The sequence below is a fragment of the Oncorhynchus gorbuscha genome, linkage group LG02 (assembly GCF_021184085.1).
Source record: "Oncorhynchus gorbuscha isolate QuinsamMale2020 ecotype Even-year linkage group LG02, OgorEven_v1.0, whole genome shotgun sequence".
In the NCBI taxonomy this organism is placed as follows: domain Eukaryota; kingdom Metazoa; phylum Chordata; class Actinopteri; order Salmoniformes; family Salmonidae; genus Oncorhynchus; species Oncorhynchus gorbuscha.
This window is the reverse complement of record NC_060174.1, coordinates 49,637,451-49,652,583: the sequence shown is the minus strand read 5'-3', so window position 1 is coordinate 49,652,583 and position 15,133 is coordinate 49,637,451. Positions and strand designations below refer to the sequence as shown.

Sequence of the window (15,133 nt, the reverse complement as noted above, 5' to 3'; positions counted from 1 at the left end):
AGGGTTGTGTTTACAATAGAAGCTTACAGTAAGCACGGGCCATATCAATCAAAACGTGTTTAGGCTATGCTTTTAGGCAAATATAATGTAAACAAATATTAAATTGCATGTTACTTGTATGGCTACCTGAGGTGTAAAACGTACCCCCCCCCCCCCCCCCATTGGTAAACCTTTCCTCAGAACTCAATAGCCAAAACGTGAATTAGGATAGGACTAGGCTACTCACCTACTGTATCTGCTCTTGTTTGAGAAGAAGAAAATGCCAGGTGTAGGCTATATGGTCCAGAGAAATACTGTCCCTTTCTTTTTCTGCTGATAAGGGGTGGTCAAACTATTTATCAGGCTTCCATTGATGTCGATGTGTAAGCCTATTCATTGCCCTATTGGCGACAGCGAGAAGCATGCATGTTCAACTGATAGCAGAAACGATCTGTAGAGTATGAGGATGATCTAATGTCTGTTTTCTAGCCAGCTTTCAGCACGTCACGCAACTCACAGATCGTAGATTGGCCTAATCGTCCACTGAGACGTTCCTGAGCTTGAAAATGTGACGTCACTACCCACAGTGCCAACATTCAGCACTTGGACAGTTCCCCACAAGTTATCCGTCTGTCAATTCGACTATTTCTTCTGTGCCTGATTGGCTATATTGACAATATATTGGCTATCTACTGACAATGCAAATAACTAATTATTTGAAACCACAACAGCCAATTAAATTAAACCAAATGGTAAGACTGTAGTACAATTATTCCTTTGTTTTTATTACGCTACCTGCTTTTACTTGAATGTTTTTAAATGTATTTCTCTGGTAAATAACATATTTAGATATATGCAATTGTGATATAGCCTATATACCTGCAATTGTTACAACTGAAGATCAGGTTAGGGATCCTGTTAGCAGTGCATACAGCGATCCCGCTCTGGTTAACGAGGAGTGCAGTTGATAATAAAATCATCTATAATTGGGTCTAAATTATATAGATTGATATCATTTTGTGTGTTGGGGTACAGATAGCCTTCACAATACTATCTTAATGATTTGATAATAGTCTAATTCGATCTAAATTATAGCATAACGTGTGTGTGTGTGTGTGTGTGTGTGTGTGTGTGTGTGTGTGTGTGTGTGTGTGTGTGTGTGTGTGTGTGTGTGTGTGTGTGTGTGTGTGTGTGTGTTGTGTGTGTGTGTGCGCGCGCACGGGGGTGGAGCTGACAATCATAGAATGAGGTTGCCTATTCCTCCGCTGACTCTCCCATATCCAGAGCCTGGCAGGTTGAGCATCGACAAAAGCGTTCCGTTGGAAAGCTACATGCAGACAACTTTCCCTGACAAATTGCTGCAGCAAACAACAACAAACCAACCAACGCAACAGTTCGCAATGGATTAGTTGTTTTTCAAATGCGAACATTGAGGGAAGGGAACTGTTTTCAGATGTGAGTTTTCATGCGCTTTTCTTGTGTGTGTGCATCTAAGGTCGAAAGTGCACAAGTGGACATAAGTGACTGACTTTAGGAAGTCACTCACCATGGCCTATCCTCAAGGCTTTCTCTTCCAACCGTCGGTGTCTCTAGCTCTCCATTCCTGTCCCCCGTTCAGTTCCAGTGTGATTTTAGGAGGACCAAGGACAGAGGAACTGGGCCGGTCGTCTTCAGGCTCAGCCTTCGCCCCTTACGCGGGATCACCGGCGTTCAATGGTTCATCCCCTGGCTTCAATTCTCACCTCCAGTATAGCGGAGAGCAGACGGCGGCACTGAACTCATTTGTGGTAAGTGAATAATGTACAGTTGAACAATTACGCACTGTTCGATTTCGGAATAATTATTGGGAAAAAATGCCTTTCGTTTCTTTGAAAAGGCCTTTTTTTATCCAGATTTTGTAACGAGTAAGCTGAAGTATAGCTTTCTGATACAATTAGTGCACAATCAATAGAGGTTAAATAAAACGTGTATAAAAGTTAAGTCATTTATAATAAGAGCTTATGCAATGATTAGTCACAATAATTTTTTCAACTTTGCAAAATAAAAACTTTTTTTGGTTCGTTCAAATTGTGTCCAATATTGTATCTGCTGCCATACGTTGTATAGCTTATGTATCGGCCTATAATATAAATACATTTTGAACTCTAAATATGATCAATACAATTGGAAATTGAAGGTCTAGAAATGACTTACGTCTTGTGAGGTCAAACTGTTGAGAGAAATTCGTATCTATTGACTTTCTATTGACTTTCTAGGGCTCCGCGTACGATCCCTCAGCGGGTATCGCTGGCTCTTTAGAGTATCACCCGTTCGGTGTAGCATTGGGCTATCCATATGGAGACCCTGCATACAGGAAAAATGCTACAAGAGATGCGACTGCCACTCTCAAAGCGTGGCTCAATGAACACCGTAAAAACCCCTACCCAACCAAGGGTGAGAAGATCATGCTGGCCATCATTACTAAGATGACACTTACCCAAGTGTCCACCTGGTTCGCCAACGCCAGACGGCGGTTGAAGAAAGAGAATAAAATGACGTGGACCCCGAGGAATAGAAGTGAGGATGAGGAAGAAGATGACAACATTGACCTGGAGAAGAATGACGACGAAGAAGAGCCACTTAAGCCCACGGCAGAAATTGGGTCTAAAAATGAAGCAGGTAAGTTTAAGTCACTTTTTAACAAATATAGCTTTCTATGCTACAGTATGTCTAAAATAATTTTTTCCCCAGACGTTTCATTAGTTTCAAAAGTATTGGACAATTTTTATGTAATTCACTGCATAGACTTAAAAATGTTGTTGCTTTCGTTAGACCTTGACAGGGTGATTAGGCCTAATCCTTGGAACGCTTTGGTCTAATTTATTATATCTTGCAGTTGGGCAGCATCCAAATCCAGTGGGAATCCCCTGTGAGAAATACAAAGAAGACAATAGCGGCAATGACATGGAACCTGTCTTAATTGATCCGAATGTAAAGGACCACGGGGACAGGAGAGTGCCCGAGATGCCACGGCCCACCACCGCGGCATCTCCCCAAAACGCGGACCTTGGAGTGGAAAGGGATTCAGACTCCGCAGCCTCGGAAAGTCCACCTCCACTGAGGCGTAATGACTCAGGCAACTCCAGCAATGCTACATCAGTGATTCACTCGGCCCTTCCGGCCCCGAAACCAAAACTGTGGTCGCTCGCGGAGATTGCAACTTCTTCGGATAAATGTAAAGGATGTAGTGATGCCGCTCAGACCGTGCCCAGACAATTACGTACAGAGATTCCGGGCGGTAGGCCTATGTCATCTCCATTACGAGACGCTTCTCAGAATCTTTTCCCTCACAGTGCAGCCCTATCCAGACATGTCTATTATACGTCTCCCTTTTTCCAGGGTTACTCGAACTATCATGGTACTTTTGGACACCTGCAGAGCCCCGGATCCAACATGGGGTCAGCGACGCATTTAAATGGATTACATCAAACTATGTTACACAGAGCCGAGGCTCTGGCAAGAGACAGCCAAGCCAGGAGCCAAACACAGATAGATATTTGTAAAGACTTGAGATATGAAATTAAGAAAGGTATGACACATGTCTAGTAGCCTGTGTGACATTTGGTAAGCTATAGGCTCTATATAGACGTTTTATTTATTGTCCAACTGGGAAAAGAAACTATATTTTCAGTGGGGAAAAAAAACATATTGAGATGCAAATGGAACAATGACAATGACTATTCCGGGGAGTTCCTAAAAAGGCAACAAATAATTATTTAGGAATGTGAATATTCAATTATTACATTTAGAATGTTTTAAAGGATAATGTGGAGGGGAAAAAAGTGGATTCCTTTGTCACACCACGTGGTGAATAATTATTAATTAAAGAAGACTAGTTTTATTGTAGTCTTTTTTAGAAGAAAAGTGTGTTACTTTGTCATTTCTATTGACTTTGGTCGTTCATTACGCAAAAAAACGACCTATTTCTACCAGGTTAATTTCGTGTTGCATGGCTGCAATAGTTGACATGTGTGCTTTGCCAAATAATCACAGCCATGTGAAGCACACAACTCCACGCAGAAAGTTGCCAATGCCGGCAAAAGTATTGGATTATTGGATAAAAACTATTCATCATTGCATTGACTGCATTATCGAAGCACCATTCCAATACGCAATATGTCCTGTATTGCAATAAGCCATACATTACTCTCGAAATTCCCTCTGCATGTAGTCTAGATTTTAGTAGCCATTACTTGAAGCAACTGTGGAAAATGTAATCCTTATATCAGAAATGCTGTAGTCTGTTTTTTAATTTATTTTTTAACTTGAGCAGAGAGGAAATTACATGTGATCAAACCACAAAATATTCCACGGTAACCAGACATATATCTGGGTTTTTAAAATATCAACACTTAAGAAGCTTACATTTTCCGAGGCCATCTTCGAGGAATTAAGTGTGTAAATTCGAATTTATGTTCTCCCGAAGGAGGGGATTTCTTTTAATCATGGAATTGCAAGAGCCAAACAGTAACAAAACATGCAGAGAAAGGTGAGGCAAAACGCGCCACTGTGTACTAAACTCTGTGTAGGCCGACTAAATTCACAATGACTTAAAGGGCTATGTAATCTCTAAAGTATGTTTTCTATGTTAGTGATTTTTCGTTGCTTTCTGCATAGGCTATATTTTGCTCAAACGCCACTTGGACAAACAAGTATTTTTTTGAAGCTGATAACTAACAGAGAAAGTGTGAATAAATACAAACACATTTGCCTCTGGATGTTTAAAGATTTATCGAGATGTTCTAGGCCTACAGTCAACTCAAAGACACACCATGATCTTATGCAAACCTTTAATAGATTTTTTTTTTAAATGGACAATTTACATTTTCAGTAAGCTACTTAATTTTTGTATTTGTATACAAATCTCTGGTCTTGGTTTCAGTAAAAAAAAAACTCAGGCTACACAAAGGCCATAAGAAGAATACATGGTATCTTTTTAAACTTTAAACTCAAATTGATAGTATATGGATCATTTTATCACAAAGGCAAAATATGACAATTTAGTTTTTGAATAGTGCAGAATATATACCCATTTAGTTTTATAGAATTACTTCTAAGTGCCAGATACACAAATGGCAGCCCATGGGCCAAGTCCAGGCTACCACAGTGTCTAAAAAAGGAGTTCAAATATGATAAGTAACAGCAAAACAAAGGCTTATAAATCCTCAGATAATCAAGCCGTAATTGATGGATGAGTATTATTACATTTACATTTACATTTAAGTCATTTAGCAGACGCTCTTATCCAGAGCGACTTACAATGGCTGGCTAATGGCTACGATATGTTACTATTGTTAAATTGGTCCATATAACGCATTCAAATGATTGGCCCATGACCACTTCCTAAAAGAAAATGATCTGCTTCATAAAATCTAAAGAGTTTATCTATGTAGTAACTCGATCATACCAAAGATATACCCTCAGAATTTATTTAAGAGCGGTCCTCTGTATAAATTGGCCAAAGTTGCAATTCAATAGATAAACTAAAACGTTAACATTTGCAGTTAAGCAATCGTTTGATTGACTTTAGGGCCCACATGTCTCGCTTTCCCAACTGTGTTGTGCATCGAAGCTAAACACCACCCGACATCCGACACCGTTGGGACATGTCTCTCAACCAGTGTGAGGTCCACTCTGCATGGGATAACCCCTAAGACTGACAGATGTTAGGATCTGATATCACCTAGCCCCCTGCCATGCAGTACACCTTCACCATCTTCTCTCCCTTATGCCTCCTCTTCTCTCCCTCTCCTCTCCATCTCCTCACCTTCTCCAGCTCCTCTCCCTCTCCACTTCTCTCCAGGACCTCTATAGAAACATCTGTTCTCAGTGTTGATCTTTCAGAGGTAGAACACCAGGGTGGACGGCCCAGTCTCTGGTCTCTGAGGGCTGAGGTAATGTTCTGCCTCAAAACAAGCTCTCTCCCCCTACATCACATGCAGTACTTTTCATATGAAAATAATTTAAACAAGCCATTTGTAAGTCTTGCATTTCAATAGCACTTTTCCCATGTTTTAAAGTGCTTTACATATAATGACCTCATGTGTCATCCTCATTTAACATATAGCTCCATGTAGTGTTCAGAGCAGGGGGCTACCCTCCTGCAAAACAAACTCCATCCCTTTTACCTCAGGACCTCGATTAGCTGAATCAGGTGTGTTAAGAGTAAGGTTGGAGCAAAAGCCTGAAAGCCCACTTGCTTTCTAGGAGGGTAGACACAAGACTGAGGCAGACGTGTAGAATACATTCATGTAACCATAACTTTGCCTGGAGTGCCCTCTTGTGTGAGTAACACTACACAGCAGCCAGAGAGACACCCAATCAGTAACCACTGCCTACATTCCCTACTGAATGTGGGCTAGGCGAAGTAACTGCAGACGAGAAGCATTCTGTAGCATGCAATATCGCTGCCCCAAAATGTTTTTAATTTGTTTATGTTCTCCTAAAAAACAAATGTCAAACAAACGTCAACGCTTGACGTTTTTCATCAAAAGGTTTGCCTGATGTAGCATGAGACCAGGTAGAACATCCTAGATACGCTTTCACAATATTATATAGACTTTCCTCCAGTGTTGCCATACTGAGCCTGTGATAGTGTGTGTCGTGTCCAGGTGGTGCTGTTTGCTTAGAGTCATACCTCCAGTGACCCTCACTGTTGAATATCACACAGCAGGACATGCCTTCCGTGGGTTTGGCTGGTGGCATTCTGTCAGGTTCATCCGTTTTCACTGCAACTCTGTTTTTCCACCATCCCTTGTTTGGGAATTACCTTAAAGCAGAGGCGAAAAGGCAAAGCAATAAACTAGTCAAACGATAATATCTTTGCCACAGCCCTGAGTTTGTGTTGATCAAGCCCTTCCTGTCACTCGGTTTGGTACAAAGCTAAAAGATGGGTCTGGTAAATTGTAACCACACTTAAACCACACTCATAGACAGAGAATACAAGGACTGACCATGAGTCTGTGGAAGACACCTTGCACTCATAACTGTCCCCTGCTGCGAGCAGGGAGGCTGAAACTCTTAATGGCACCTGTCCTGAAGTACTGAACCTCCTGCCTCCCCTACATCCCCCTAAGCAGACGGCCATGGAGTACGCTTCACCTGTTTCAGTCAGGACCATGCAAAGAGAACGCCCAGGGTGTGCCTGGGATGCCTTGAACACATTGGCACTCCACACACGAGGCCAAGTTGACAGTGTCATACATGAACAATATGGACTCCATGGTGTCATAGCAGAAAGCAACATTCTTAGACTGAGGCTCAGCTGTTGTCTCTGCTTGCTACTAACTCTTCTGGTAGCACCTAGGACCCCGCTATTGGATCGCCTGTGGCGGAAGGCAACACGAATTGTAGGGTAAACACCGCCATCTAGTGGTGGATACCATTCAATTAAAATGAGTAGGACGAGCGTACTTAAAAGTACCACAACAGCGGAAATTCACTTTTGTTTAACTGAAAGACGATGTCCTGAGATTATCCATGATGTTGGAAATTGATTTAAGTCTAAGTCATAGTTTTATTCAAAGTATGATCTATTTGGGCTATAACTGGGAAATCCGAAGTGGGACATTCACGGAAATCTGTGTCAATGCTGTTTCCCTTTTATAGATGACGTGCAAATACTTTTCAGACTACGTTTCATTTCAGGGCTGGGTCTTATTTGAATGTTTACTACCCACCTGCTGCAAAGTTCTTCCTCTTCGTGACTGAGCTGAGCAAGAGAGTAGAAGGCGAAGCAAGACGGGTAACTCAGCCTAAAAAAAAATCACCCACCAAATGAGGAATTTTTGTATGGAGGTCAATGAGAGTGTCGAATTTGGTCAACAAACAATTGAATGGCTTATTTATTATTTTATCGAAAATACGTTTTGTGATGTTTCGGTTGTTACAAAAGTACCAACATAAGTACACACGAGGCATACCGACAACTTTGAGGAAAACTGTTTTATATACGAGTTGTGCCTGTTGTGCACAGGATATCTGCCTTCTCATTGGCTAGAATGGTCCCACGTGATCTTGCTTCATCCCTCATTTAACATTTACATTTAAGTCATTTAGCAGACGCTCTTATCCAGAGCGACTTACAAATTGGTGCATTCACCTTATGACATCCAGTGGAACAGTCACTTTACAATAGTGCATCTAAATCTTAAGGGGGGCTCCGTAGGCAAGCACCATGGTCTTGTAGCGGATGCGAGCTTCAACTGGAAGCCAGTGGAGAGAACGGAGGAGCGGGGTGACGTGAGAGAACTTGGGAAGGTTGAACACCAGACGGGTGTTCAACCTCCTCCCTCCTGCCTCTTCCTCTCTGAGGACAGCGAATTCCATTGTTAGACATGAAATATGACCAATGATGTCTGTATACAAACCCTGGTTTGCTGATGCTTTGTACTGGCCATTGAATCCTCCTATCTGCCATATTGGCACTTCCCAGGAGCAGTCCTCCACAGGAATGAATGGAATTCAACAGTATTTCAAGGACAACATTACATGTATTCAAGTTTTTTTATTGCAGCGGGGATAGTAGCAATAGTAATCAAAAAATGTAGATACTTTTTTATTTGTATGTTTAGCTCACAAAATACAATGGAAAAAGTATGCATTAAGGTGTCTGAAATAGGATACATGGCAAAAACGTATGTATACATTAATAACTGCATTTCCATACCCCCCCAAAGTATTCTAGAGTATATATCATTGGACATGACCATCTCATCATCATATACCTACGGTTCCATCGGAAAGTATTCAGGCCCCTAGACTTTTTCCACATTTTGTTACGTTGCAACCATATTCTAAGATTGATTAAATGAAACATTTTCCTCAATCTACACACAATACGCCATAATGACAAAGCAAAAGCAGGTTTTTAGAAACTGAAATACCTTACATAAGCATTCATACCCTTTGCTATGAAACTTGAAATTGAGCTCAGATGCATCCTTTTTCCACTGATCATCTTTAATCTACGACTTGATTGGAGTCCACCTGTGGTAAATTCAATTGATTAGACACGGTTTGGAAAGGCACACAACTGTCTATATAAGGTCCCACAGCTGACAGTGCATGTCAGAATAAAAACCAAGCCATGAGGTTAAAGGAATTGTCTGTAGAGCTCCGAGACAGGATTGTGTCGAGGCACAGATCTGGGGAAGGGCACAAACATTTCTACAGCATTGAACGTCCCCAAGAACACGGTTGCCTCCATCATTCTTAAATGGAAGAAGTTTGGAACCACCAAGACTCTTCCTAGAGCTGGCCGCCTGGCCAAACTGAGCATTTGGTGGAGAAGGTCCTTGGTCAGTGAGATGACCAATAACCTGATGGTCACTCTGACACAGCTCCAGAGTTCCTCTGTGGAGATGGGAGAACCTTCCAGCGGGACAACCAACTCTGCAGTACTCCACAAATTAGGACTATATGGTAGAGAGGCTTGATGGAAGCCATTGCTCAGTAAAAGGCACATGACAGCCTACTTGGAGTTTGCCAAAAGGCACCTAAAGGACTTTCAGACCATGAGAAACCAGATTCTCTGGTCTGACGAAACCAATATTTTACTCTTTGGCCTGAATGCCAAGCTTCATGTCTGGAGGAAACTTTGCACCATCCCTACGGTGAAGCATATTGGTGGCAGCATTATTTTGTTGGGATGTTTTTCAGCGGCAGGGACTGGTAGACGAGTCATTACATTTACATTTACATTTAAGTCATTTAGCAGACGCTCTTATCCAGAGCGACTTACAAATTGGTGCATTCACCTTATGACATCCAATGGAACAACCACTTTACAATAGTGCATCTAAATATTTTAAGGGGGGGGGGGGTGAGAAGGATTACTTTATCCTATCCTAGGTATTCCTTAAAGAGGTGGGGTTTCAGGTGTCTCCGGAAGGTGGTGATTGACTCCGCTGTCCTGGCGTCGTGAGGGAGTTTGTTCCACCATTGGGGAGCCAGAGCAGCGAACAGTTTTGACTGAGCTGAGCGGGAACTGTACTTCCTCAGTGGTAGGGAGGCGAGCAGGCCAGAGGTGGATGAACGCAGTGCCCTTATTTGGGTGTAGGGCCTGATCAGAGCCTGGAGGTACTGAGGTGCCGTTCCCCTCACAGCTCCGTAGGCAAGCACCATGGTCTTGTAGCGGATGCGAGCTTCAACTGGAAGCCAGTGGAGAGAGCGGAGGAGCGGGGTGACGTGAGAGAACTTGGGAAGGTTGAACACTAGACGGGCTGCGGCGTTCTGGATGAGTTGTAGGGGTTTAATGGCACAGGCAGGGAGCCCAGCCAACAGCGAGTTGCAGTAATCCAGACGGGAGATGACAAGTGCCTGGATTAGGACCTGCGCCGCTTCCTGTGTGAGGCAGGGTCGTACTCTGCGGATGTTGTAGAGCATGAACCTACAGGAACGGGCCACCGCCTTGATGTTAGTTGAGAACGACAGTTTGTTGTCCAGGATCACGCCAAGGTTCTTAGCGCTCTGGGAGGAGGACACAATGGAGTTGTCAACCGTGATGGCGAGATCATGGAACGGGCAGTCCTTCCCCGGGAGGAAGAGCAGCTCCGTCTTACCGAAGTTCAGCTTTAGGTGGTGATCCGTCATCCACACTGATATGTCTGCCAGACATGCAGAGATGCGATTCGCCACCTGGTCATCAGAAGGGGGAAAGGAGAAGATTAATTGTGTGTCGTCTGCATAGCAATGATAGGAGAGACCATGTGAGGTTATGACAGAGCCAAGTGACTTGGTGTATAGCGAGAGTTGGTACTGCTGACAGCGTGGCGATGTCGCCCAACGCGAGGAGGCCTCCTACTTCTGCATGCTGAACCTGCAAAAGAGCTTGAGCATGATCATGATTGTAAAATTGTCTAACCAGGAGTGAGAACCTCACTAGTGTCTTCTAGTCCAGTGACTGAACCTACCTGTCCCTGTTCCTCCAGTCGGAAACAAGCCTCTTGTGAGAACATTTGACAGATTAGTGCAATGTTATGAAGGAGAGATATGTAGTTTTCAACAGATTTTGAAAGTATAGCCGACCTCAAGCTGGTCCCCTTCTGACTCAGAGCACAGAGAATCAGACTGATCCGAACTCACTGGCTCTGGTGGATGGGATACCTCCTGTGTGGTGGTCCTAAAGTAATTTGGGGACGTAAATTGAAGAGGAACATTTTTATGAGTTCAGCTAAAAATGTCTTGCTTTCTCAAATGTCAACCACCGCTTAACATACTTTGTCTCACAGGCTTCACCGAAGTGTAGAGCATTAGGGCTTTCAGTTGTCGACCTTCCGACTGGAGAAGATTGTTGGCTTCCACCGAGGTAACCCTTATGAAGACATAAAGAGAAATGTCAGTGTTAGGAAAACTAGACTAGCTTCGGGTTATTTTGGGTGCAAATTCAAATAGTTATTATCTGAGATTTTTTATATTCACCTTAACGGACGATGGCTCCAGCTAGGAGCGAAAGAGCAACAATGTTTCCCAGGTCTCACCTTCGTTTCATCCTTCTTCCAAACCAAGTCATTCGCCCGGATGTCGAAGCACATGGTCCTCTTCTTGATTTTCTTCCGGTAGCTCTCCTGCTTATCCTGAACATTGTCGATGTTCAGTCTCACCTTGAATTATAACAGAAATCAATGCAAATGTATTTCATATTATTACAAATACATATCTTACATATCTCTTGGAGGGCCAGAAAATAAATTAACAGCAGACAAAAAAATGTACCTGGTCAAAAACCTTCTCAGCCCGTGCCTGAATGTAGTCCTCGAAGGCATTCTGATCTGGTTTCACAACTTCCACCACATCAGGTGGAGTTTCTGTGATCTGAAAGTATGTTATTCAAAAATAGCAATAGACAAACAATAACACACAAATTTGAATGATTGCAGAATATGCCATAATTTTATAAAATTGTATATACAATTGCATTGTTTACCGCAGTCAACAGCTGCAGCTCCCGTCCGTACAACAGGCGATAGGGTGAGTACTTGGTGGAGGCCTGGACACTGCTGTTGTGGGCAAAGAGAATTACCTTCAGGTTGTCCTTACCACCATTCCTGGTACCCGTCAAGGGACTTGCCCATGGCAGTCCTGAGGGTCTGGTTGGTCCGTCCATCCAAACCTGGAGGAGGGGATAGGAAAGGGATATCTATAGACAATGTAAGATCAGTCTGATTATGTACCATGGCAAAACACTAAAAACGAATTGTAAAAAAAGTAAAACAAACCGTTGGTCTGTCTGTGGATGATATGCATCGGAGATCCGGTGCTTCACCCCCCAGTCCTCGAACAAGGCTTTGTTGTTCTAAGGAAAATCGTACATCAGTAAATAAACTTCGCTATTTATATAGTTGGTGACATAATACAGCCTATAATAGTATTACCTTGTTCCAGAGTTCACAACCTCGGTCACTCAAGATGACCTCAGGAGCACTGTGGGGTGTTGAAGATCGCCGTAAGGTGGCCTCACCATTCTTGATGGGTATCATGCAACATGAAAACCACCTTTTTAGGTTCCAAGCACCCTTTTGTTAATGGGTTACAGAAGATAATTTAGAGTTAAGCACATTCTCTTCCTTCACTGACCTTAATGGGTATTGCCTCCGTCCACTTGGTGAAGTAATCGGTTGCTGTCAGACACCAGCTGTTGCCATTCCTGGATTTCGTGAAGGGTCCGATGTGGTCCACCCCTAACATTTAAAGTGTTAGAGAGAAGATTACTTTATTCTTACCTGTTTCTGTGTCATTCAGTATGCAGTCTTCATATTTGTAAGGAAACTGACACAAACAGTTGATAATATTGAACTCTGCTGTGTTCAAAAATAAAGCAACCGGTAAAAAAAAAACGTATCATTACAAAATTTGAATTGACACACACTTACCGGTCATGTGCCGTGATGAAACAACTTTAATGGGCTTCAACTCAGGCACTACAGTCTTCACCCTCTCAAACATCTGGCAGGCGAGACAGGTACTGACCTATACAAACAAAGTGACAAATTGAGAAACTGTGTGCGCTCTGATATGACATTCATCGAAATCAGAATCATTTCAGCTTTAATAGCATGTGATTGATATACAATAGGTTATTTCACTTGCACAGCTGTCCACATCCTTGACAATCCCACACCAGAAGAAGCGTAGGTTGATTTTGGCAATCATGCGCTTCACTCCGAAATGTCCAGCATGCGTCTCTGTTAGTACAGCCTCCTTCTTCCCCTTACTTAGTGAAAATCACCCTCCTGCGTAGATGGCCATCCTTCCCCCGTAGGTTAATGTGATTGCCTAACAAGTTGGAAGACAAGAGTTGTTAAAATACTAAAGTCTGAGTAAATTTGCACTGGGGTCTCTCTTTCAGTTCCTCTCACTCTCCATCTCTCTGTGTCTTTCACCCTCTTCCCAACTTTCTCCCTCTGTCACTTTCTTTCTCACTTTCTTCCTCTCTCTCTATCTGTATGAGTCTCTCTCTGTCTAGTGAAGACACCTAGTTAAGGGCAGTTGGATTTACCATAATTGCTTACAAATATCCATTTGAGTGATCCGGGTAACTTATAGCTAGATACCTAAATGTGACAGACATATACAGTACCGGTCAAAAGCTTGGACACACCTACTCATTCAAGGGGTTTTCTTTATTTTTACATTGTAAAATAATAGTGAAGACAAACAAATGATGAAATAACACATATGGAATCATGTAGTAACCAAAAAAATTGTTAAACAAATCAAAATATATTTTATAATTGAGATTCTTCAAAGTAGCCACCCTTTGCCTTGATGACAGCTTTGTACACTCTCTGCATTCTCTCAACCAAGTTAATCTGGAATGCTTTTCCAACAGTCTTGAAGGAGTTACCACATATGCTGAGCACTTGTTGGCTGCTTTTCACTCTGCTGTCCAACTCATTCCAAACCGTTAATTGGGTTGAGGTTGGGTGAAGGCCAAATCTGATGAATCCCTCCAGCACTCTCCTTCTTGGTCAAATAGACCTTACACAACCTGGAGGTATGTTGGGTCATTGTCCTGTTGAAAAACAAATGATAGTCCCTCTAAGAGCAAACCAGTTGGCATGGTGTATTGCTGCAGAAAGCTGGGGTTGCCATGCTGGTTCAGTGTGCCTTGAATTCTAAATAAATCACAGACAGTGTCACCAGCAAAGCACCATCACACCTCCTCCTCCATGCTTCACGGTGGGAAACACACATGCAGAGATCATCCGTTCACCTACTCAGCGTCTCACAAAGACCCGGCATTTGGAACCAAACATCTCCAATTTGGCCTCATCAGACCAAAGGACATATTTCCACAGGTCTAATGTCCATTGCTCATGTTTCTTGGCCCAAGTAAGTCTCTTCTTTCTATTGGTGTCCTTTAGTAGTGGTTTCTTTGCAGCAATTCGACCATGAAGGCCTGATTCACGCAGTCTCCTCTGAACAGTTGATGTTGAGATGTGTCTGTTACTTGAACTTTTATCTTCTGCAGCAGAGGTAACTCTGGGTATTCCTTTCCTGTTGCGGTTCTCATGAGAACCAGTTCATGCGATTGATAGTTTTTGCGATTGTACTTGAAAACTTTCAGTTCTTTAAATTTTCCGGATTGACTGACCTTCATGTATTAAAGTAATGATGGACTGTCATTTCTCTTTGCTTATTTGAGCTGTTCTTGCTATAATATGGACTTAGTCTTTTACCAAATAGGGCTATCTTCTGTATACCACCCACACCTTGTCACAACACAACTGTTTGGCTCAAACGCATTAAGAAGGAAATAAATTCCACAAATTACACTTTTAACAAGGCACACCTGTTAATTGAAATGCATTCCAGGTGACTACCTCATGAAGCTGGTTGAGAGAATGCCAAGAGTGTGCAAAGCTGTCATCAAGGCAAAGGGAGGCTACTTTGAATCATCTCAAATCCATGTGTTTTATTTCATAGTTTTGATGTCTTCACAATTATTCTACAATGTAGAAAATAGTAACAAATTAATTTGAAAAAACTTGGAATGAGTAGGTGTCCAATCTTTTGACTTTATATATTTGTTATTTTGTAAATATTATATTAGGGGGTAGATCAGCTTTAATATTGTAGATTGATTGTAGCTTCCATCAATGTAATTATCTGC

General features: G+C 42.4%; 2 protein-coding genes across 2 annotated transcripts in view; one reads left to right on the top strand and one right to left on the bottom strand.

The window, feature by feature from the left end:
* LOC124003772 overlaps positions 1-422 on the bottom strand; it is a 61,606-nt gene extending 61,184 nt beyond the window's left edge. The window contains exon 1 of the mRNA XM_046312342.1: positions 227-422. The gene's annotated coding sequence lies outside the window, so the exon portion shown is untranslated. The remainder of the gene's footprint in view (positions 1-226) is intronic.
* An 857-nt stretch (positions 423-1,279) lies between these two features.
* On the top strand, positions 1,280-3,874 carry LOC124003782 (iroquois-class homeodomain protein IRX-5-like). The gene is made up of 3 exons (XM_046312354.1): positions 1,280-1,766; positions 2,235-2,637; positions 2,855-3,874. Exons 1-3 carry the CDS (start codon positions 1,527-1,529, stop codon positions 3,562-3,564), a joined length of 1,353 nt encoding a protein of 450 aa, XP_046168310.1. The 5' UTR covers positions 1,280-1,526; the 3' UTR covers positions 3,565-3,874.
* The last annotated feature ends 11,259 nt before the right edge of the window (positions 3,875-15,133 follow it).

Coding starts and splice junctions, on each gene's coding strand:
- LOC124003782 (XM_046312354.1), top strand. CDS start 1,527: ATGGCCTATCCTCAAGGCTTTCTCTTCCAACCGTCGGTGTCTCTAGCT. Junction 1,767..2,234: donor CGGCACTGAACTCATTTGTG/GTAAGTGAATAA, acceptor TTGACTTTCTAG/GGCTCCGCGTACGATCCCTC. Junction 2,638..2,854: donor TGGGTCTAAAAATGAAGCAG/GTAAGTTTAAGT, acceptor TATATCTTGCAG/TTGGGCAGCATCCAAATCCA.